Here is a 24282-nt window from a genome sequence, read left to right on the forward strand (position 1 = left end):
CCAACGTGGTACTGGACGACTGGCAATGTGGAAAGGGGGCATGGCCACACAGAGGCATGACTTAGAGAAGTGATTATTGTCACTTTATTTTCACTTGCTCCCTGCTGGATACAGTGCGTGGCAATAGCAGGCCAAATCAAAAGACAAACTGGGTAGAACCAGTCTGGGGAATTGAAAATGCTTAAACTGGGGAGGAAACGGTAAACATAAAAAATAAAAAGAAATACTCAGGAAACATGAAAAGGCTCTTAGCGCTTTTCCCACTATGAGCGTTTGTGTTTGTTGTTCATATTTCAGCTTGTTGTTTTGCTCTGGTGAACTGCGGAGGGAGAAACCCAAGACTTTCACAGCTCCGGTCCTCATATACAGCATAATTACATACAATTGTAACTCCTTTGATTTGTGTTTCTCAGGAAAAATTTTAGACATTTTCTTCGTTACTAAAGCAGATATTTTTGCATTTTATGCATACGTGTACTATGTTAGGGCAGCTCATTTCAACTAATTGAAGCCTATTTACCTATTTAATAACTCCCTCTTAGGAAGAATTACAGTTACATCTGATTCTGAATAATTTATATTTCTAGATTGTGTTCAAGTGGCTTACTGGGAGTTGGACAGCTTGGTCAGAGAATTTTAGAACCTTTTAAGCACACCTTGAAACTGCCCTTGTCTCCAAGTCGTGATCATCCCTGCCTCTTCTCATCTAGAGAAGGGATTAAGACTGACAGCTGAGAAGAGACAGAGATGCTGTTCCCCCACTGGGACAATCGCACCACGGAAACTTACTTCTTTCACATCCCATTGTCCCAACCTAACCACCACTTCTCAGCTGATTCAAATGTGCTTAGATCAGACGGAGGGCTCTTTTGATGGCCCCATTACTGGCGAAACTCGGATCGCATCATCGCCGCGCCTTGAAAGAGTCGAATCGAACCAACGGAAATATAAGAGTCTAATGCAGCGCTTTCTCCCAAAGGAGCTTTGAAATGAGCAAAAATAGCAGCTGTGGTCCTCTTGCCTCATGCCTCGCCTTTTTGCTGCGGATGGTGATGAATGAGCTGAAGAAGAGAAAGCTGATATATATCTGATACATCAACGACATTCTGAATCCCGGCTGGGAGCCCATTTCTCATGGACGTAACCAGTAATGTCTCTAGCGCCAATCACGCTAAAATTGTAATAGATCCTCACATCCCAATCGCGGCACTGTATCCGAGCCTCAGGTGGACAAGCACCCCGATTCCTATTAACAATATATAAATGCAATTCTCGGAGGGGTGTCGCCGAAACTTCCCGGCAACGCTGTTTATGATTAATCAGAGCTCATCCATCGGCCGTAAACACGCCTGTTCCGAATTGTCAGGCCGCTTCCTAATAAAGATACACATTTACCCAGTCTGTTGCCCATTTACATTATCCTCCGCCTTCTTTAAAGCTGCAGGAACACTCCGCTTTCTTTAACTGGTGCCCTGGCATAAATGGCAAAAAATTAAAACCAAACTTTAAAATGAAGTCAATGAAAACAGGTTATAGGTCTGCCGGTAGCAAGAGGAGATACTCTTCTGCAGTGTGATCGTTTAGCATTGCTGTGGAGTTTGGCAAACAGGTCTGAGAGGAGCCCGCCGAGGCTCCGTGGACGGATTCACGTGAGCCATGCTGTCAGACGCGAGCAATCGGACCGGCTGATTTCTCTTCCGCTCCTCGTTCGGGTTCGAGGCCCAAGTTACATAAAGCGCTGCAGCAGCACACACTCACATTTGTACTTCTCCTGAACGTCGGCGTTGCACAGGCACACCAGGCCCATTTTGAAGGACAGGACCCGCACCTTCCCGTTGCGCCCGCTAGAGGAAAAGTGAAGCACAATAAAATCAGCGGAAGAAGCAAACACGAGCAAGTTGAGGGCAATGTTGGTGCATTAATAAATAAGTTCCTAAGTACTTAAATAGAGGCACAAGGTGTTTTTTTTTAATTATTTTTCTTTCCTGGACACAAGATGATCTAGTGGTTGGAAGCAATGGCATACAATTGGTAAACGCTTACTACATACATACATATATATATTCTACTGTGAACTATTAATTTAACTTCCAGTTGCATCAATGGCTCCGCCCACAACCAGAGGCACATGACCAGATCAGATGCACATGGACATTGGAGCCGAGAGCAACGCATGGGTAGACAGAAAATAAAGCCATTGGGTCAGAAGGCCAGCTTCGGAGAACAGCGGCTTTGACGCTCACGAGGGATTTATCATGTCATTCCCGGCCTTTGGACTAGGAGGACGGAGAGGACAATTTACAGCGAGTGGCACCGCATCCAACTCAGAGCAATATGTCCCTTTCACAACCCCAAGGACGACATGGGTTCGAAAAACACGCTGAAAAGCTTGTTCAGCACTGTGGACAAAGGAGTCCTTGTGCTTAAAGCAGAAGTGTGGTCTGCAGCCACACTGATAACAGTTTTCAAAGCTGGTATAAAAATAAAATATTAAGCGATTACCCACACCGAGGTGAAATATTCTAGCATTGGCATATTCGGCATATTCAGTGGCAGCAGGGATACGACAGCCACTAGTCAAGTGGATAGGATATGAAAGTAAAAAAGACGTTTGCGCTAGCCACTCCATTGATCAGTTTTCTCTGGACCAGATTCTCAGCCGAATCCCATTCAGGTGGGCAGACACAGCGCGAGCGGGCTCACCTGTCGTAGACGTTGAGCAGCCAGTTGAGGCACATGTCTACACAGAGTGGGACATTGACCGCCACGCCGTGCTCCTCCTCCAGCCGCTCATACAGACTGCTCAGAGCCTGGATCACCTCCACCACATCCATCAGCTGCTCGACCTGTAGCAGCTCCTGCTCCCGGAAAACATCCACGAGGCCGCTGAGGGTCAGCATGTCCACTGCGAGCGAGCAGAGACACACACAGGTGCAAATGAAACCGGAAAGCAAATCAACTCGTATTTTCAGAATGCTTTTTCGAAAAACGTGAACTGCGCTGAACCCTGTTCTGCCACGCATCCGCGGCTGCCGTTTTCGTGAACGGGTAAAACGGCACTAAGAGAGAGCGAGCTTCAGCCCTTCCTTCTTTTCGATGCTTTAATGAGCCTTTTTCCGTCATTTGAAGAAGGCTGGAGACAATCGCGGTTGCAGAAGTCGAAACTGCAGCAAAGCAATTAATCTTCCTAATGACGGCCAGGGCAGCGGCACCAAGAGGGCACGGAGCAATGATCCACAGGCCATCCATCTCTCGCTCCTTCTAGGTCCTAGCGGGTGGGCGTGTGGGGGATGGGGTCCTGCGCACTGCGGCCGACTGCACCCCAAGGACAGATCAGAAAGCCTGAATAGCACAATGGCACCCCTTGAGCTCCCCAGCCTCTGTCTCATTCTGATCAAGCAATTAATCAACCCTTAATTACCTACAAGGATCAATTACCAGGCTTGACTGACCCAAGTGAACACGTCACATTGAGTATTTGAGAATCCCATCCAGAACTAAGCTAAGTGTCACAGTGGGGGTAGCAGTGAAGCGAGAAAGTGGTAGGTTACGGATTGAAACGCGCGAGGTCCAACCCGTACATCGCAGGGCCTTCTGCACCCGCCTCAGCTTCATGGCGGTCCTGTACGCGGAGAACTTGATGTTGTTCAGATCACCTGAAAACAGAGAAAGGGCGTAAGCGCATTAAACATTTTCAAATTCATATTTATAATAGGGACCGAAAGTTTGAAACCGCCGTCGACATGTCTCACCTCACGCGAAATACCCGGGAGACTTCCAAAAATAAAACGAGCGCTCCGGGACACTTGCAAGTGAGTGCAATTCTCTCCGAGCAGAATTATAGACAAAATTGAAGTAGAATCCATTTTTCTACCTATGGGGAGGAACTACAGAGGGAATCGGTGTTGCTCTGGGAGGTGGGAAAACTCAATGGTGGCAAGGTGGGATCGCTGCAATAACAATTATTATAAAACATATTTTGTCCCCAGATGTTTGCGCCGTTGGAAGAGCACTTCCGAACTTTTGCACTTTACCAGTGTTATTACTCACTGTGGGATTTAAACTGGGATTTATCTGTCAGTTGCTTATAGCTTCTTTACGCCCTCGATCTGTCATAATATAATTAATAAATAATTCCAGCGCAGTTTAATAACCATTAATTGCATTCACAGTAATTGCACCTTTGGGTTAACTGGAGTTATGTCATAGTATCTGCAGTTGGAGAGATGCCGAAAGAGGTGCGAGGTGGAGATAATTGGGACCTCAGGTGATGGCTCGAGTCACAGAAGAGATAATTGTCTTACCCAGGGCCTGGTAGAGCTCTGTCATCTTTGGATGGTCCCAGCAGGTCGTCTGAGCCTGATGGCTAAAGAGGGGGTTGGATGGGCAGAGCGAGAGAGCGTGAACAGGAAACAAAGAAAGAAGGGTGAGGGAGACAGTGCCCACACAAGATGCAGGACAGCAAAGGGAACCAGGGCTGTCACATGCTACTGCACGAGATGTTGAACAAACAAACGTTCCCTTAACCCGGGATCGAGAACGAAACGAGAGCACTGTCTTCAGACTGAAATTGCCTTTTCTTGATGGGTGCAACACTGCCACAGTAAACACAACCCTCAAAGTATTCAAACAGCGTGGTGGGGGGGAGGGATTTCATAGGAGGCAGAGTGGATCTACTGATCAAGGGAGAAAGTAAGACGTTACAAAGAATGCAAAATACAGACAAAACAATAGGCTGATTAATTAACTCCCAAAGCTATGAGACAAACACAGCTCATTATGATAAGCACATAGAATATTGATGGGATGAAGGCCTAAAGAGCTTAACAAAGTCCAATACAGCCCCAAGCACGTCATTTTGGCTTCCAAGTGCCAGTGTGATTCACTCACTCCTACTCGGTCTTTACGTGACAGCAGTGACATGAAAACGAAATTATTTTCCAAAGGCCATACGTCCGGAATTCTCATTCCGCTGTGAAGGACACCCACATGTAGACGTCGGAGCAAATTCCAAAGCAGGATAACGCAGGCAAGAACGTCTGGAAAATCATGGTATTTGCAGGCCCAAGTCTCCTGCCCCAACAAGCCAAATCACTCTTAACCCTTATGTTGTCTATCAGTATTAATGACACACTCTGTACGGAGGCACTTACTTAATGTAGTATGGCACTTTGTTTGGAGATATGGCACGTTCCCATGGGATCTGCACAGAACCTGGAGGTGGGCACAGTGGGGGGTGGGTGGAAGAACACAAATGAGCCTGGCAGTGCTTTCAACGCGTTTTCTAAATTGGGCAGAGGTCCTGAAAGTGGGAACATGAGACCGGGGACAGTTTTTTGGCTGGAACTGTGAGACTGCCATATACTGTATCGAGAGATGACCAAATAGCTTGAAACCCAGCGGGAGGATAAATCACTGGACATGGCTAATGAAGTCAGGCAGGTGTGTGAACTTTAAAAGGGGTAATGTAATCAAAGTCAACCTGCTCCTTAACCACAACTGTTTTTTTTTTTGAACATCCAGCTCTTAGAGCTCTGATGGTTGGGGGGGGGGTCCTCACAAAACATCACGCAGAGCCTCTGCCGCACAACCAACCGCTGCTGAACGGAGCCCTTGCTCCTCCAAGCTGCCTTCGCGCCCCACTGCGGCACAAGCGAACTCATTGATGAAACTGAATCACAAGGTGCTTACTGGACAGGAAATGTTGGGATCCTGGCCCGAAGTCTCTGTGGGCATCCTGCAGCTGCTTCAGTCTCTCTTCGATGCAGCCCTGCAAGGCACAAAGGCATGAAGCCCTCCGCTACATCAGAGGACAGAGGAGAAGCCATTCAGCCCGTAATTTAGATGTCAAGAGCAAAGGAAGTGCGATACAAGCCGTGCTCGCCTTCGAAATGGCAAGGGAGGGGGCAATCAGTTCCTTTTCAAAGGAAGACAATGATCCAACCTGAAATAAATGCTCTGCAAGACGAGTGTCGCACACCCTTCAACCAGTGGGAATTCAATGCGTAAAGGATTTCTGCTTTGTCATTTTATGTTGAGTCTCTCCCCTACAGCAGGCCCATTGGGGATTTAGGCGTGTTAATCCCATTTTATTTACAGGGTAATGGATTTGCTGTGTAAAGTAACATCAGCGACTGCTGGCACATATCATAACTACATATTCAGACCCTGCCAATCCACCAACAGACAGAGCCGAATATAAGTTTCCAAGGGCATTTCAGGATATGCAACTAAGTTAGCATTTAAAACAATACAGAAGTACGCTTTGATTGCATGCGGAATCCAGATATGATCGGTAGTGACGCGAATGATGGTCGAATCCATTCGCAGGATAACACTCACCAGTGTACCATTCACTGCACGCGGAATTTGTGCATATTTGCGTGCAAATATTTTCCACTTTATTTATTTATTCTTAATTTTATTTTCCTTACTTTATTTCGTATAATTCCCACTTGTTGCAGAACGAAAGCAATCTTTATTTACACACCCAGCCAACAGATGCTGGGAAAACAGGCAATACTGAATATAACTTTATCAACAACATATTTATAATAATAATAATAATAATAATAATAAAATGTTAAAGTTTTTCAAAGTATTAAACATAAAGTGACTTTTATTTTCAAACATATCAAGTTACAAAAGGACTTTCAGTCTTAATTGCGTTCGCAAGATGAAGAGCAAGGGTACATAGAGTAGAGTCTTGGAATCTGGGTTCTTCTTAGTGACAGCATTGCACTACATTTCACTACTGTGTGACCGCATTTTATGCATTGTTTATATGAAATATTAGAAAAAGCAGCATGAAGCAGGCACCACAATACATAACGCGTGTCGCACTCGAGCCCAAACAGATTTCCTTATATCATTAATTTTGTATTCATCACACTGTTCTGCAGTGGAAAGCCTGGTTAAAAATAATGACATTAGAGTGAGGAACAATCCTTAGTGAAAAAACAGAACGTAGAGGATTTATTTTTCATGGCTGCTTTCAACAATTCAGATCATGTGGAATTTTCTCTCTGCTGACAAGCTGCATGGTTAATTAATCCAGCATTGGTAAAGTGCAGAGGGATCTCAGACAAGACTTCTACATCCATCCATCCATCCATACAAAAAAGTTAACCACTCCACAGACATAGTCCGATTAACAGTTCTGCAGAAGTCGCCCTATGGAGGTTTAATGTTAATTAGTTGCTTAGCCAACACAAATAATACAGTCTAGGGAGATGCTGACATTAAAAATATAGCCCAAACAACAAGAACGAAATCCTTTTTGCCAAGGGTGTCATCATTTTGAAGGATCTCCATTCCGAGAATGATGCACAGAGATTGGCAGTGGATGGACACCTTGGTGCGGTGACCCAGGTTTGAAATCTTGGTGTAGTACCCATGAGCAAAGCACGTACCCTAAATCTCTCCAGTGAAAATTAGCTAGATGTATATATGAGTCAATCACACACTGGTTGAAGCGGCTTGTGAGCGGGGTCACGGCGAACCGGAGCCTAACCCGGCAACACAGGGCACAAGGCCAAAGGGGGAGGGGACACACCCAGGACGGGACGCCAGTCCGCCGCAAGGCACCCCAAGCGGGACTTGAACCCCAGACCCACCATCAGCTAAATACATACGTTTAAATGTCAAGGTGGGTTTACCTGCAGCAGCTTCCACCTGCTGTTGAGATACTCCAAGGAATGGGCGTTTTCCACAGAGAGGTGCACATTTGAGATTGCCAGCTGGTGTGTCAGGTCATTGACATGTTCCATTCCCTCCTTGATTTGGGTCAATTCCTCTTTGAAAAGCTGTAGGGGAGATGGGAAGTGACCCTGTTTATAACATCACACTCCCTGAGATGTGTCCCATCTACTGAGTTAGCAAAAGAACACACTGCTCAGGTCAAGGCACATTTACATTTACATTCGTTCCTATAGCAGATGCCTTCCTCCAAAGGAAACACACATGTCAGGATAAACAAAAGAGCATTTCACAACAGACAAAGAATTATGGATGCAGCCACGCTGTTCTCAAAACGCAGTAAGTCTGTCCAGCATCGCCATTGTTGCCGGCACACATAACACAAGAAGTTGCCTATAAAACTGATAGATGATGTGATGCAAGTTTATGGAGCAGTTAGGGAATTGGGAAAGCAGTGAGTCGAAAGAGATGCATTTGACACCTTCACTGAATATTGAAAAGGATTCAGCAGTTCTGAGGGAGAGAGGGAGCACGTTCCACCGCAACAAAATCAATGCTCAAACCCTACAGACTTACGATTTTGGCTTTAATCTCCAGGCATTTTTTCTACAAATCTTGAAGGTCTGTTCGGAGTATTCCTCAATCTTTCCTAGAGCGCTCATGTTAATGGCTTGGAGTGAGGTGAGACGTCACTCGATCGCATCTGCTTCATTAAGGATCACAGTTAAAGTCTCCTGCCTCAAAGATGATCACATCACCGCCTTCCCTGGGGTGATTTTTTTCTTGTGTTAAAATATCTGAAGACTTCACATGAAGAGCCAAGCAGAATAGCTGTCTGTATTTCTCTCTTGGTTGTGAACAGACTGATTTGCATATCAATGGAGCTCTCGAGTGATGTGCAAAGCCAGGCGTTGTGGAGCACGAGCGAATTTACAATAATTGATTTATTCAAGCACCCAGAGCGTTTGACTGGTCCGCATCAGAAAAGCACTAATGAAGCAATTAGCCCTTAAATGCTCCTGAAGCCCTGGTTCATCTCTTATTACTGCCGTGTTTATGTCTAGGTACCGCTTTACCATACTTACATGGCAGATATAACTCAAAAGACCACCACAGATGTATACAGTCGGAAACGGAGACTATTGTAACATTTTTTTTTTCGTCCCATATGAACTGCTGTTTCTTTACGGAGCTCACAGTTGAACAATTTGTATTTTTACCGCCGAATTATTTGACACAAACAGAAATTTAGGCGAAATACTTTTCTGAAAGGTACAAGAGCCATCAGTCAGAGTCTTTAAGCGCTAAAAAACTGCATACCTTGGTGGCATCGATGTGGTCCTGCAGCGAGTCGATGAAAAGGTCGCCCACAGGCTCCCAGGCATCCCGGACGCCCTCGGCCTGGCTCATGGCAGCGGCGAGTTCACCCATGTCGCCCTGCAACTCCGCGAGGCGCTCCAGTGTGCGCTCCAGGTGCCGGTGCCGGTCCAGACAGCGCGCTGTCAGCTTTTCCCACAGGTCACCTGCCACGCTAGCCTGCTTCCACACTGAGCGGCTGATGTTCTGGATACGGCGGCGTGGTGAAGTCTCTGGGAAGAGAGAGGAGGACTGAAGGTGTTCAGTGAAGTTCTGAAAGGTTGTCATTGGTAACTAGAAGATCTGCAAACTCAAAGCTTTTAGAAGGTCTCCACTAGGGCCGATGGACACATTATTTCAATACTGTTAGTTTTATTATTAATTTGTGGCTTAAGCTGACACTTTTATCTGAAGCAGCTTACAGATTTCAACCCATTTAATGGCGCAATTTAAAGCAAGTACCTTTCTCAAGGGTTTAACCACGGTTCCAAGGGCTGGGTTGGGAAGCAGCAACTTTCAGGATACAAGTCCACCAGGTCACCTTCTATGCTACGTGCAAGGTTGTGTACTCAAAAAGCACTTTTTTACACTAATGAACACTGATTTCATTTCACAAGTCCATCCTGTTAACGTCTACAGTACACATTCACCCAGGACTTCAGCTCTTTGTATCGTTTTTTCTATTACTGAAGCAATTCAGATCCAGCACTTTTCTAAGTAAGCGAAGCCTCTTGGGAAATGAACCGGCAACCTTCTGGTTATACATCAGCTGACTCGGCTGTGGCTCTGTCACTCTGATTGATGAGGACTTTGGTACATTCAGCAGTCTCCTGTGCAGACCTTTGCCATCGGCAAGGGGTTCCTCCGGCTCCGTGAAAGGATGCTGTGACAGGAAGGCCTGGGCAGACTCCAACACAGAGTAGATGAATGGACCTCGCGACTTCACATCTTCCACAAAAGCCTGAAAGAGATGAGCCAGATGTGGATCAGCACATTAAAACACTGAGATACAAAGCCTACAAATGCTATAGGACAGAAGGACTGCAGCCATAAAATACTAATCCAGCTGGAAAACAGAGAAAACGGTACCATGGCCGACAAAGTACCACAGAATATGAAAATCACAGTATTAATATGAAAGTCCTATCTTTAGACTCCTTTGTTATTATACCTATGGGTGGTGAACTCAGGTTCAGACCTTGGTAAGAATAAGATAATGGATGTCAAAACTTTCTTAGTAATTCATGATGAAAGTCCTGTACTTATTCAAACAAATCTCTGTTTACTCCCTAAGCGAACTCTTGAGTGTGTTTCGCAGCATTTTTACAACCAATTTAAACCATGACCTGTGTATTATAAACGCACACACAGTCTGAAACCGCTTATCCCAAGAGGGGTTGCGGCGAACCGGAGCCAACCCGGCAACACAGGGTATAAGGCCAAAGGGGGAGTGGACACACCCAGGACGGGACGCCAGTCTGTCACAAGGCACCCCAAGCAGGACTTGAACCCCACATCCACCAGGGAGTGGGACCAAGCAAGCCCGCTGCTCCACTGCACCCCTCCCTGTGTATAATATTAAGACCGAATTGTTCTGGTTTAACTCCAAACTATACTCACTTAATTTTACACCATCGACGATATTGAATGAACTATAAGAAAACAACAGGACTACATTCCCTTGTACTATAGTTATGATCCAAGCCTCAGCGAGTGACTGTAGTGTGCTGGTGATGCAGTTAGGTTTTCTGATTTAAACCCAGGACATCGAGATTCAGGCCCTCTTACAAATTGTCCCCATGAGTCATTGAAAAATAATGGTGTATACTGTAAAAATCCGAGCTGTAAATGTGGCCCCGTCTGCTTTTAAGAGAATGCAGCGTATTTAAAATCGGCTGCATTAAAAACTTTGATCTGGTCCTGATATTCCTCGTGCGTCCACGGAGGCTACAAAAAGTCACTTACGATCACATTCCGCAACCTGTACAGAAAATTAAACAGGAAGCTTCAGTGAAATAAAACATACAAAAGGGAAAAAAACAAACAAGAGAGGGGGGGAAAAAAAAGATTCCTAGTCAATCCAAGTGCGTAACATGAGGGTGTAGGTTCCAAGCAGCTCCCCATGGTGCAGCCAGGTTGGGGTAAGACTTTCTTCTGCTTAGTTGTCTAAGAGTCCTTTCACAAGTCGGGAGCCTGGTTTTTGGAACAGAAGTAAGTTATCAAGGCTGAGGAGAACGCCGGGTGAATTATGCATGCCGAGAGCTTCTGGAAGAACTATTCTTATCGAATGCCTTACGAATAATTGGTCCACGTATACCTCTCGAGACCTTGGTGAGACCATTGTATTAGATTTGTTCTGCTTCTAATCTGTATGAGACAAAAGCTGGAAAGGGAAAACAGAAGGGGCTTCTTCCCCTGCACAAAGGGACCATACGCAGCACTTGCACGTCGGATCAATAATTCACATTTGTTAAAATGCTATAATTCTCAGCAGTACAGCCAACACAAGTTCCCTCTTTGCACACGCAGAAAAGTTTTCAGGGTACACAGGGCTTGGGGGATGGATGCATCTTATGAAAACGATAAAGGAAGAGGGAAATGAAGAAAGGTGGGAAGGTGGTTGATTTAAGATGACTGAGAGCGATACCGAAGTTTGGATTCTATCAGGAAAGCGGTGGTCTCGAACAGAGAAATAAGGAGAAAGGAAAGATTTGTGAAGAACGCTCTCAGAGGGCTACTCCAGCGCCTGTTAATTGAGAGACAAGTTTAAAAGCAGCCTGGATGAGAGTGTGGGAAAGCACAGCGCCTTGCTTGTCAGCTCATTCCGCGGAGACCCTCCGCAAGTTGACGGAAGAGAAAATTAGAAGAAAAATGGAGGGAAAAAATGGCAGGTTACCCGTTGGAGTGTGTGTGTGTGTGTATGTATTCGTGTGTGTATGGATGCGTGCACGCGCATGTGTGTGGGATGGAACGCTGGTGACAGGCAGCATCTGGCAACTCCACGGCAGATTTAATCCATAAAGGAAGACACGCTCAAAGACAAATGATAAGCCTCTCCGCAGCACGACTGTTTTGTACATTCTCTGTCAACGTGAAAAATCTGATCGCACGCCGGCTCGATTAATCTACGTATTTTATTTTGCGTATTTTTTAGTAAATGTCTATAAACCTGTTTCACCAGCTAAATGCAAATTATGGAGACGGAAGGATAAATTTTCTATTTAGAATTGCTTATCAACAGTATTCGTGTAACTTCTTTAGTTTGCATCACTGTACTGTCATCTGAAATCACTGCAAATTTTTACGACTCCAAAGGCTCCATTTACTAAAGCATACAGACTACTGAATTTTACAGTACAATAGAGAAACCTACGTATAGACCTGCTGTAGGATTACACCTATCTCTCACATAACACGGTTAATTTGTCGCATGAAATCACCCCTTCGGGCAAATTCTTCTTATGAGGGAGTTGAATTACCAAATCTTCTTACGAAAAAAATTATATGCTCCCAGAGTAAAAATATGTCACATAAAATTAATAAAAATAAAAGTACTTTTATGTATTATGATGATAACACATAACATTGGGAACAAAAGCGATTACAATGTATCACTCATCCAAATTATTACTTAAACAAGTTCAATGGCATTGTGAAGGATGGTGATCATTTCTGGACCATGAGTGTAACCTGCAGACTATGACTCGTAAGCAACAAGAGGAAAAACTTTTAAATTTTAAAAATTTAACTTTAATTTGTAGCCGATGTATTACTTTAATGATTTTATGGTGTAAGGTTATTCATGTTCAAAAAGCTGTAATTTAAATAACATATATTGTTATTTGGAAGGGGATGGAGTGGCACTGCGGGTTCAGCCAGTGCCCGCTGTGGAGGGTCTGGCGTTTGAGCCCTGCCTGGGGTGCCTTGTGATGGACTGGCGTCCCGTCCTGGGTGTGTCCTTTCCCCCTCCGGCCTTGCGTCCTGCGTTGCCGGATTAGGCTCCGGCTCGCCGTGACCCAGCTCGGGACTAGCAGTTGTCGACAATGGATAGATATTGCTATTTATACTAATAAATATTATTTCAATAATTGAGTTGCTTTCATTTAACGCAGTTTATTTGTAAAAGTTACTATTGAACCTGCTGTTTCAGTTGTGATCTACACTTGTCATCATCAATGTTGTGATTGGTAGAAATATTACAAGTATAATGTTGAAGTAGGAGGAATGAAACAGGAAGTATATAAAGTAGCTGTTTTTCTTTTATGGAAACATAACATCTCTGTGCTTTGCTGAGAGAAGCATGTAGTAGACATTGAATAAAATACACGTTGCGGATGTAAAATTACCGCGTGACTGGGAAAAGATCTGTTTGCGATGAATAATAAGGCCATTGTCACACATCCCAGATCTCCTGGTCTGTAAGTTTTCCCTGAAATCAATTTTTCAACGTTGAGACGTCTGCACTGAAGGAAGAACTACAGATTTTCATAAGCCATCGCAGTGGTTTTTCATTCTAGGGGACCCTGTTAGACAAGGGAAGGGTGTACATGGAACTGCTATACTTGGGTTAGCAGCTCCAGGTGTGAAGTCAGCTTTCTAAAGATGAGGGTTAAGAGGCCATAAGAGCAGATGCTTTGGCTTTCTACTAGTTGTGTCCCAAAGAGCAACGATTGCAGAGGAGCCCATCATCGCAGGTCCTCGGAGGGCAGGCCCACCTGGTGGAACTCTCTCTGGTGCTGGACCGCAGCCACGTTGCCCCCTATGGGCAGCTGCTCCGACAGCTCCTCGTCCTTCAGCGTGAGCCAGTCGATGATCTCCTGCAGGGACAGCTGCAGCTTACCGCTGTTGTCCGTGAAAGCCTCCAGGCGCGTCCTGCAGAGGACACAGGCCATAGTCCCACATTATTCGCCAGCCCTTCACGTCACACCTCGCCACGCTGCACTCATCAACCAACAGACCAGCTGCATACGTTAGGCGGAGTCTCCACCTTGATTTTAATTGACGCACGTGCGCAAACGCACATGCAGTCTGCCGTGTAAACAGAGATTTAAAGTGCATCTGGATGTTTGCATGAGAAATGCGCTAAGAGGCTCCTGACTCACTTTGTGTAATCTTGACTGCTCATTTCGAATTTCCGCAGAAACAGCTGCGAGCCAAACACATCACCTAATGTGATGCAGGAAGCCACATTGAACGCTTATGTATAATTCAGAAAAAGAGAAGCAGCTGAGGTCTGAGAAGGGTTAATCCATCCTCTCAGCATTTAGCTCAGTCTCCTTTTCAGCTGGCCCCGGGTGCAAAGCAAATCCCACAAGGACCACTTTCGGAGGGAGCTGATGAGAGAGGCACGGAGCGAAAATGGTCCACCATCTCAATTACAGAGGACTTGTCCGGGCTGCCAATCAGCGTCCCCCCAAGGATGTTGCGTTCAGGCATCGGCTGAGCAGTTTGTACCCGGGACCGAGGAACAGGGAGAGACAATGTTCTACTCTTTGACGCTTTGCCCGAGCTTAACTGAAAGCCACAGCTTTGGAAGGGAAAGCAGGTAATATAGACGATCCCTTTACATTATTAAACCTAATAAAGAATTCAGCATGCTGGTTTTCTGTCTAGAAACTACGGAACAAACAAAACAACCCAAAGGCACGCTCATTATAATGCACTCTGTAATAGAAGGCAGGTCTACGGTACCTGCAAGACCGCAGTATTAGCATCACTGCTTTAGAAACATCCATCGTCTGGGTTCCACATCACATAATAAAATAAATATGCCCGATTATTTGTGATGATTGCAACTGGAACATTGCGAAGGACCCACGGCTAAGAGTCAGCAGTGATGCAATAAGCACATGCAAAGCTGATGTCTGGCATGCTGTTATAGAAGGCTCAGGGGCTGAAATGGCTTAGACCGTCTGGTACCTCTTGACAGCCGGCCAGCTGGGTCGTCTTTAAGGGTGGGATATTTCAGGGCTTCCAGAGTGGAGTGACAGCGAGCAAACGTGCTCCTACACTCATCATAGTCACATACACACTCCTACATTCATCGCAGAGTCAAGAAAATACATTCATATCCTTCTCAGAGTCAATGAGACATTCCAATGCCCATCACAGAGTCATAGTTATAGAGACTCTCCCAAATCCATCACAGAGACACTCCCGTGTCCATCACAAAGATACGGACACGCGCCTGTATTTGTCACGAAGATTCGGAGACACTCCTGCATCCATTGCAGAGTCATGGAAACACTCCTGCGGCGCACAAATACGATCCCACGTCCACACGGAGACGTAAAGACACTCATAAAGCCATCACGGAGCAGCGTCCCACACGTGTACGCGCAGAAGGAGTGACGCGCACCGTTTCTCCCATTCCCTCTATGCAACATTGCAGAGTGATTTTCTTTTTCCTGTGTCAGCAGGATGTAATTTGCTCTCTTTGTGCGGTAATCTCTCAGGGGTGGTTTCCATTGGCATTCCATTTCCTTCCCATTGGCAGGAGGAAGAAGCGAGACGTCAGAGCCAAGCCAGGGCCGCCGTTATGCGTGCGTGTGCGTGCGAGCTTGCGCGCACACACCGCGACAGCAAAAACATACTACAGACTTTAGACCCCATGGCAACGTGAACCCAGCTGCGCACAGGGTGACTGCATCGCGCCCGCAGCCCGCCAGCCCAAAGCTCGGGGACAAGAGAGCATAACGGCAGCGGAAAGCGTCGCTGACACGGACCGGCACCGGGGCCGCATTACATCACCCTGCACGGCACGCAAGCGACCCCCTGCTCGGCGCTGCAGATCTGTCGAAACGCTGCACGCGGGGCAGCTGGGTGAACGTCGCGCCACCAACGCTTACGTGACACGGCCCACGTCGAAAAACCTCATTGGGCTGCTTTAGATTTACCCTCCTTGGACCTGCGGCCGTTTCTCATCGCCGTCACTCTGAATCGCGTTTCAAGCGAAACCATTCGGATCGGACTTGTCAATTAAACATTAGAGAAGGCAAGCAGAGGTAGCTTCGCGGTTCAGCGGGTAATTAATGATGAGGAAATAATCTGTAGCGATAGTTAATTTTTGTGACTTTTCCCCCCTTCTGGCTCCCTGTAGCATTCTCTGTGGGTCAAACGGTCTTCATCGCCAGGCGTTCCATAAACGATACGACAGCACAGCAAGACGACACATAAAGGGCAATAATTACTGCGGTATGCAGTCATTATGATAATAGCACAAACAGGAAGAGGAGGATAGTTCCAAAGGATGAAAATGACCCCCCCGTCTTTATTATGAACTGTTTTTATTGTTCCGTCGTGAAGGGCACTCCCATACAACGGCACCGTGATTAAGAGGTGTTTCGATGAACAATCTCAGAGTGCCGTGCGATGAAGCCCTTTTGGACATTAAAAGGGCGTTAAGGGCTGAAGAAGTGACCCCTTCAGCGAAGTATTTCCGGACCCGCATAGAAAAGGCGGCACATTTCAGGATTAAGGGGCACCTCCCTAAACCCCCTGCCGCTGCGGTGCCAGCTTCCCGTGTCTTCGCACCCAAGCACGTTCAAACCTTAACGCAAACCGCCATCTCAGCGCATACCCGCTGTTGCGTTCGCTACGACTTTGAGTCGTTCCTGCGATTTTGCTCCACTTCCGTATGCTGCCTTGGGGATCCGCCTTGCTCGCGGACGTTTTAGTCCATACGTCGCGGGGTCGTTGCATTTTTCACCACTGGAGTTTTGTCGTTTCACAAGATCACCTAAGATTTTGATTTTATTTTATTTTACCCTATTTTGGTGCAGCAACACCAGCACTGGGCCGCAGTGATAGTCAGAGACAAAGGCAACGACACGGAGTAATATCAGAAAGAGCTGCAAAGAAGAAGGAATTTCATCACCGAAATCTTCCATTTGTACGGAGAAATACGAGTATAAACCTCGCCTGCAAAATACTACAAAGTTTTTAAGTTTTAATAAATAAATATTGTATAAATAAAATATAATAAACAAGGGTGCCGGGGGGGGGGGGGGGGGGGGGGGGGGGGGGGCGACACTTCACAGCACCTGCGTGGTGAGAAAGAATGTGGGTTCGATCCCTACTGTGTCTGTGTGGAGTTTTCATGTTCTCCCCACGTCTGTCTGCGTGGGTTTCCTCCCACAGTCCAAACACGTGTAGTTGGGGTGGATCAGTGACTCTAAGATGTTCGGAGAGTGTGAATGGGGGAGTGACTGTGTGTGTGTGTGCGTGTGTGTGCGGCTACCCTCTGATGGACTGGTGCCTCTTCCAGCGGCTACCCCCCTCAGCCTTGCGCCCGATGCTTCCGGGGCAGCCTCTGCATCGCTGCGACCCTGCTCAGGACAAGCGTTTATTGAAATTGGATGGATGGATGGATTAATAAATGAAACTTGACAAAGGTCTTTGAAAGATTTCAGTGGAACTGTGAACTGACTGATTTTCCAATTAGGAAATTTTCACATGTTATAATCCTCCACCCTTTAATTATCATTATATTACAACATCCAACTGATTTAATTTCGTTTTAAATTGACTTAATACGAAAAAGGAAATCTTACGCTGTCACAGGAAACTGAACCAGTGGGAAACATGAAGTACATTTATTTATTTATTTATTTATGTATGTATTTATTTATTTAACTATTCCCTTTCTCCAAAGTGCCTTACAGGCTCGTTTTTATTATTACTCCAAGAATTATTATTAATAGTGTAAAATAAAACAATAAAATAAGAACAATTTAATACTTTATTACTTATAATAAATCCATTTGGAAACCACAAAGACAGTCCCAATAATAGCCACTGATACCATCTGCTTGCCGTCCCTCAGGTTGTGTCAGGAGGAAATGAATTTCGCTGCTAGGCTGGCTCCTTTGATATCTTCTTGTAATAGCACGGGGAATTTGGTACAGGGTGTGATTTCTTTCACAACTGCGAATAGGATGAAACCCCGGGCATGGTACAATTGCAAAGCATCCTTAAACGCTTCGTCGTGTTTCCTTTTTTTCCCACAGTATTTGTTTTCCAAATCAGTGTCACTTTGACTCACTGTTGCTTTTTGAAGTTGTTTGTTTTTAGTTTGACTCGTGTCACCGCTGTCACTGCGATTCGGCTCAGTGAGTCGCGGAGCATCCCAGGGGTCCGGCTCCGAAAAGGAAGGGCTGCTCAGAAGGGTTACGCGTCTCGCTGAGCGCAGGTTGGTTTCAATAACACATTTTATTGGGGTTTGACCTGCTGTAAGTCTGGTTCTGAATAGCTGACTGCTGGAAACCATGTCTGACAGTACAGAGGGCCGCTGTAAACATTGTTTTACGTAAGAACAAATCTGCAGCAGCGAATCAGAGCAGATCGGTAACAACCTGCTCGGAGGTCCAACAGCACGACTCCTCTTGCAGAAAAAATCACCAGCTATGCATCCTTAAGGACCCGCTGTCCAAATTTTTCTAATCCTTGTAAATCACCTTGGTCAAGGACATCAAATAGGCACAATGGATGAGTTTGAATCCAGCCTATTCTGTGCACTTTGCACGTTCTTCCGACAATCCAGAAAAGGTGTTTAAAGTGAAACGGTGTCTCTTAATAGCCCTTAGTGTGTTCGGATACAAGCGAGTGAATGTGTGTGACTGCCCTGTGATGGACTGGAACTCCGTCCAGGATGCACTCAGCCACGTATCCTATGGTTCTGACACAGGCTCCTGACCATCACGACCTCCTGAATTGGGCAAGCGGTTAGTGATAATGGGTGTACGGATAATATAATGTAATTAGGATAATTATTTAGGATAATTATTCTTGACAGTTCTAGGCACTCAGACAAAAGCCGATCCGATATCCACCACAACGCGGTAATAAGAATGTCTTAATATTAAGACCTAAATTTTTAATCATAAAAGTGCAGTTTTTTTTTTTTTTCCCTGTATTATTCCCTAAGCTACCGTATGTGTTGATGAATCCATCCTACAGTTTCTTCTTTCGTTCTGATTCCTCCCTCCAAGGAGCAGTGTGTATTTTTAAATAATTCATGCTCCCGGAATTCTCAGTTGATTCCTTTCCTCATTAGTCTCGGTACGTTAAAGTTGTTTGCCAGCCCTGCCAAAATATAAACTCTGCAGAGCGATAACGCTCATCCCCAGCGGCCTGCGGACATGTCCACTTTATTATTTGGCTGAAATCTTTATTTTCAACCCGCCTCAAAGACCCAAAGGCCTTTCGAGCCACGGCATGCGAAAACATAAACGGTCTGGTTTGTTCACCGCGACACAAAAGGACCTTGCAGAAGCCATATAAACCTTCGAGTGTGGGAGAAAGAGACCGGCTCAAAATGTCAGAGAGAGGCTGTTCGACGGGCAGCGGCTGTGGAAAGTCAGCTGGAGGGGAGCGGCAGCCAGTCCGCCCAGGGAGCGCACTTCTAAAACTTGCAGGATGATTCTTCCTACTCCAGCTCTGCGGCTGGGGAATTGCTGCCCTTTAAAGACACTTACATTACATCCTGAGGTTGAACACAGCTCGTGAAAAAGTGCCCTTGAAGTCAAGCCCCGTTCATGTGGAAAAATGGGGACAGCACGTCTTGGCAGGTATCCGAAAATCCCACCGTTTCTCCACCTCCCTTTGGGGTCACCCGGGGATCATGGGACAATAGAGGGCACTGTGAGGCTAGGGTTCCCTGCGCAGCTGGGGAGTGTAGGCAGCCCGCCCCTTAAGAATCCCGGTAATGCACCCCCCCACAGTCCACCAGGGCCTGAGGCACACCCGAGGCACCAGCCACCGCACATTCCCAGCATTCTGCCCTTTCGCTGTGTGGCAGGAGTGGGAATTTACTGCCCTATCAGGGAAAGCAAGGAGTTGTGGGAAGAGGAGCAGCTGTGTTTGCCACGTCTGTGATTTCAGAGTAGAAGGTAATCTTGCCGGTCCGATGTACCGAGATTAAAGCGGCCACCCGTCAGAGCACTCGCTTCACCTTCTCCAGAGCTCTTCTCTGTCATCACCAGACAAGGCCTTCTTGATCTTCCAACATTGACAGAACTCGAACGGCTCCATCACGAACATCTCCAGAAGGACTGAAAGATCCTATCATCAACCTCCGTACAGAACACTTGACACTCTTACAACTCATGCCTGGAGTTTTGATCCTGAAACTTCCAATGTTCTGCCCTAGGAAAGGGGTCATCTGCAGAGAGCCCTGTAAATGAGCACCTGTACCACAGAAGTTCACCATCCTGGGGCCAAAAGGGCATACAGAGTGCCAGCTGAAGCGAAGATGTACAAAATAGAGTGAAATTTGCACTGCTGAAAGTTTAAGCTGGCTGAAAGAATAAGTGAAACACGCTTTGGCATGGGCATTGTGTGGGCACAGGTTGTGCCCAAGTAACTGAGTGGGGTTCGGTTTTCGATCTGCCACTGACCACATTCAGATCATTCATTCCTGTTGTTTGAATTGATTGTTTGCTTCATTCCTGATTCTAAAAAGTAAGTAAAATGCCATCCATCTATTACCTGCTTGTCATGATCAGGGTGATCCAGAGCCTATTCTGGAAAAATTGGGCACAAGGCTGAGAGGATACATGCTGGATGGGACATGAGCTCGTCACAGGGAGGGGACACTCTAAGAATAATTAAACATTAACTATCTATCTATCTATCTATCTATCTGATAAGATACACACACATTTTCAGAACCGCTTGTCCCATACAGGGTCGCGGCGGAACCGGAGCCTACCCGGCAGCACAGGGCGTAAGGCCGGAGGGGGAGGGGACACACCCAGGACGGTCTGATAGGATATTTAAACTTAAAATAAATTTGAAAATATAAGTTAATTCTGATTTAGATCCCTACAACACATTACAAAAAAGTTTTGACAGGCACCGATTTACCTGTGTCAAAAAAAGAAAACAATTTGGAACTTTAACAGGTAAATAGAAAACTTTCCATTATGGCTAAAAGAGCATTAACGAATCACTGCTTTTTGTTTTTATTTGCATTTTACATCCTGTCCCAACTTTTTTTGGAAATGGGGTTGTATTATTTGAAGAGGGGGGCGCGGTGGTGCAGTGGGTTGGACCGGGTCCTGCTCTCCGGTGGGCCTGGGGTTCGAGTCCCGCTTGGGGTGCCTTGCGGCGGACTGGTGTCCCGTCCTGGGTGTGTCTCCTCCCCCTCTGCCCTTACGCCCTGTGTTACTGGGTAGGCTCCGGTTCCCGCGACCCCGTATAGGACAAGCGGTTCAGAAAATGTGTGTGTGTGTGTTATTTGCTTATTTAGCCCCTGCTTACCCATTTAAACAGCTGGGTAATTTTTACTAGAGCAGTATTAGGGCAGGTACATTGACCAAAGGTACAGCAGCAGGAGGTGAGATTCAATTACAAGGCAGTGGCTCTAACTACTACAGTATGTCACCCGTTCCGTCCATTAAAGCAGCACCGGGCTTCTCAGGCGGTAGCAAGAAACTGTCAGACCTAAGCATTGCTATAACAGTAAGGAGTATACAATTTTAAGCTGTCGATGGAGGAGGAACAAGCAGAACAGTCATACCACTCAGATGTATCAAAGGTTACATGTCTATAATATCATGAAGCTTTATTTTTCATCTTAATCTACAACCACACACAGATTTTCTGAACCGCTTGTCCCATACGGGGTCGCAGGGAACCGGAGCCTACCCGGCAACACAGGGCGTAAGGCCGGAGGGGGAGGGGACACACCCAGGATGGGACGCCAGTCTGTCGCAAGGCACCCCAAGCAGGACTTGAACCCCAGACCCACCAGAGAGGAGGACCTGGACCAACCCACTGCACCACCGCACCCCCCTCAATCTACAACCATTAATTGCAAATTGCCTACTGATAATGAAACTTGGGCTAGAAGCAGTAAAAGGAACAGGTCTATTTGTTGTCCAAGCCCCACAACTAAAGATGTGATATTACATAAAATCATCTAATGTCGTATATAAAGTGCACTAGGACTCTGGGCATTGTAACCGATACAGTTTGGGAGTTACGATTAAAAACATGTCCACCAGGGTGAACCAACATGAATGACTGGGGCTCAGGAGGTTAAGACAGTGACAGGAAGATGCTCAGAAAGTAGATCATTGCTAATAGTAACACTATTTGCCAAAGGCAGAGGTAATTTTTTTCCCAGAATATTCAGCAGGAGAGGGGGTGCGGTGGCGCAGTGGGTTGGACTGCAGTCCTACTCTCCGGTGGGTCTGGGGTTCGAGTCCTGCTTGGGGTGCCTTGTGACGGACTGGCGTCCCGTCCTGGGTGCGTCCCCTTCCCCCTCCGGCCTTACGCCCTGTGTTGCCGGGTAGGCTCCGGTTCCCCGTGACCCCGTAAGGGACAAGCGGTTCTGAAAATGTGTGTGTGTGTGTGTGTGTGTGTGTGTGTGTGTGTGTGTGTGTGTGTGTGTGTATTCAGCAGGATTTATAAAGTGGTCAAATCAGTTCATTGTTTCAATCCCATAATGCTCGTGGCCACCGGACAGACACCGGTTCCAACCTGATGTTGTGGGACTTGCGCTTGATCTCGCTCCAGCAGAGGTTCATCTCGCCGTTTCCAGGTAGTCTGCCTTGGCCTCCACCCTCTGTGCCAGGCTCCACGCTCTCAGGGTCCTCCAACACCTGGCCACGTGCACAGCGACATGGTCGCCACGGGGTCTGTTCAGAACCTGCTGGGAAGAAACGGGCAGTGAGGACTGGGAAAAATAGGTAAGGCAGCTTCCTGGATGAAGAGAGAAGAGGATAAGTAGACATTCTTAGACGTGAGCAGTGTTAAGGCCCACACACACATACAGTGCACACATACACAGACAAATACACACAGAGCTGAGTAATTGAGTCATTTATCAAGGTAGTGATTTCTCCAAACCTACCCTATAACCCCCACCCCGCTGCCCATGGCCAAACCCTTCTAGGAGGCCCACCCTGGTCTCCCGGTGGCTTGCAAACCCGGGCGAGTTCAACACTCACAACTCTGATGTAGGTTAACAGAGGACCCTGAAAGCTGATTCGACACATTGCCTGAAATGTCAGGTGGGACATGCTGCTTCTCCCATATTTGTAGATTCTACAAAATCAAAGATAGTCTGATAATGCCGCCTGGAACAAATCTGCCTCAAACTGTCACTTTATTGTCTCTGCGTACGGTGAAGCTTCGCCCACTTTACATGTTTCAGGCGATGTGAACAATGGTGTTCCTTCAACTTCAGGCAGAAAAACACCTACATCAGAAGGTGGTAGGTGCAACATTTCCTGGAGAGCTATACCCAAAAAGAGAATCGAGGACACTGTCATGCGGACAAATGGAGACAAATACATACATATAAGCACATCCATCCATCTTCATAAATTTATTATGGCGTACTGGATTAGACATAAGCAAGACCTAAGTCATGATAAATGTCTATATGCAGGTCTTAACAACAACAACAATAATAATAATAATAATAATAATTCTTGCAGTTTTATACTTATATTATACAGCTGAGCATTTTTATACCCTTTCTTAGGACTTGAACACACAAACATTCTGTCATAGAATTTTTATCACTATGTAACTTACTAATTACTTATAAGAACGATAAAGTGAAACAGTGAATCTGACAGATTGCTGTGATGATAATGATAAAGCAGATACGTTATGAACAGATACAGAGGTTATTACTATTTCTACATGATTAGTTGTATGTACATATTTTAATTAGCGCACATAACCATAGAATATTGTTCTAATGAACGAAATTCAGCTAGTATGACATGTTAACTCAAGAGATGTGCTTGTGAAAGTTATACTTTTCAGCTAAGATCGTAGCCTCAGACTGATAAGGAAGGAAACCCATCAGAACAAATTATCTTTAATTATTCCAAATATTTCACACTGGAGTTATTTTCCTTAACCCCATGGATTATGGACCCTAGAGTACTTACCTTGGGCCTCGAGACCTTGTCAGTCCTATGTTGACTAGTGCTCCATTAGCGAACTGGTACTCCTGTTATTAACCAGCAAGGTTTTATGAGAACTGAGAGTCCAGCCTTCTGCTGAGTCCTTCAGCAGGAACTGTCGCAATTTCATATTTTACAGTGAGGGAAGAATTCAGGAAGGCGTACAAGCACAGCGGCCCTGCCTTCAATGGAAGCATTGTTCTCCACATTCCTGGCTCTTCCAGCCAGCAAGTGGCAACACCCACAGCCAGCCTCGCAACGCAGAGTCATCGCACGCTGACAAACAATAAAGTACGACTGC

The 24282-nt window shown here is 46.0% G+C and overlaps 1 protein-coding gene across 1 annotated transcript in view; it reads right to left on the reverse strand.

Moving 5' to 3' along the window:
- The window catches only part of LOC108931006 (dystrophin-related protein 2-like), a 36352-nt gene extending 12271 nt beyond the window's left edge, over positions 1-24081 (reverse strand). Inside the window, exons 1-12 of the mRNA XM_018746556.2 lie at positions 23967-24081; positions 22540-22708; positions 13770-13926; positions 9895-10015; positions 9019-9287; positions 7659-7805; positions 5692-5770; positions 5154-5214; positions 4305-4366; positions 3582-3656; positions 2704-2905; positions 1759-1844 (exon numbers count right to left, since the gene is read on the reverse strand). Coding sequence (XP_018602072.1) covers positions 1759-1844; positions 2704-2905; positions 3582-3656; positions 4305-4366; positions 5154-5214; positions 5692-5770; positions 7659-7805; positions 9019-9287; positions 9895-10015; positions 13770-13926; positions 22540-22586 — 1306 coding nt within the window. The 5' untranslated portion in view covers positions 22587-22708; positions 23967-24081. The remainder of the gene's footprint in view (positions 1-1758; positions 1845-2703; positions 2906-3581; positions 3657-4304; positions 4367-5153; positions 5215-5691; positions 5771-7658; positions 7806-9018; positions 9288-9894; positions 10016-13769; positions 13927-22539; positions 22709-23966) is intronic.
- Between the last annotated feature and the right edge of the window lie 201 nt (positions 24082-24282).

This window comes from Scleropages formosus, chromosome 14, assembly GCF_900964775.1.
Source record: "Scleropages formosus chromosome 14, fSclFor1.1, whole genome shotgun sequence".
Classification (NCBI taxonomy): Eukaryota; Metazoa; Chordata; class Actinopteri; order Osteoglossiformes; family Osteoglossidae; genus Scleropages; species Scleropages formosus.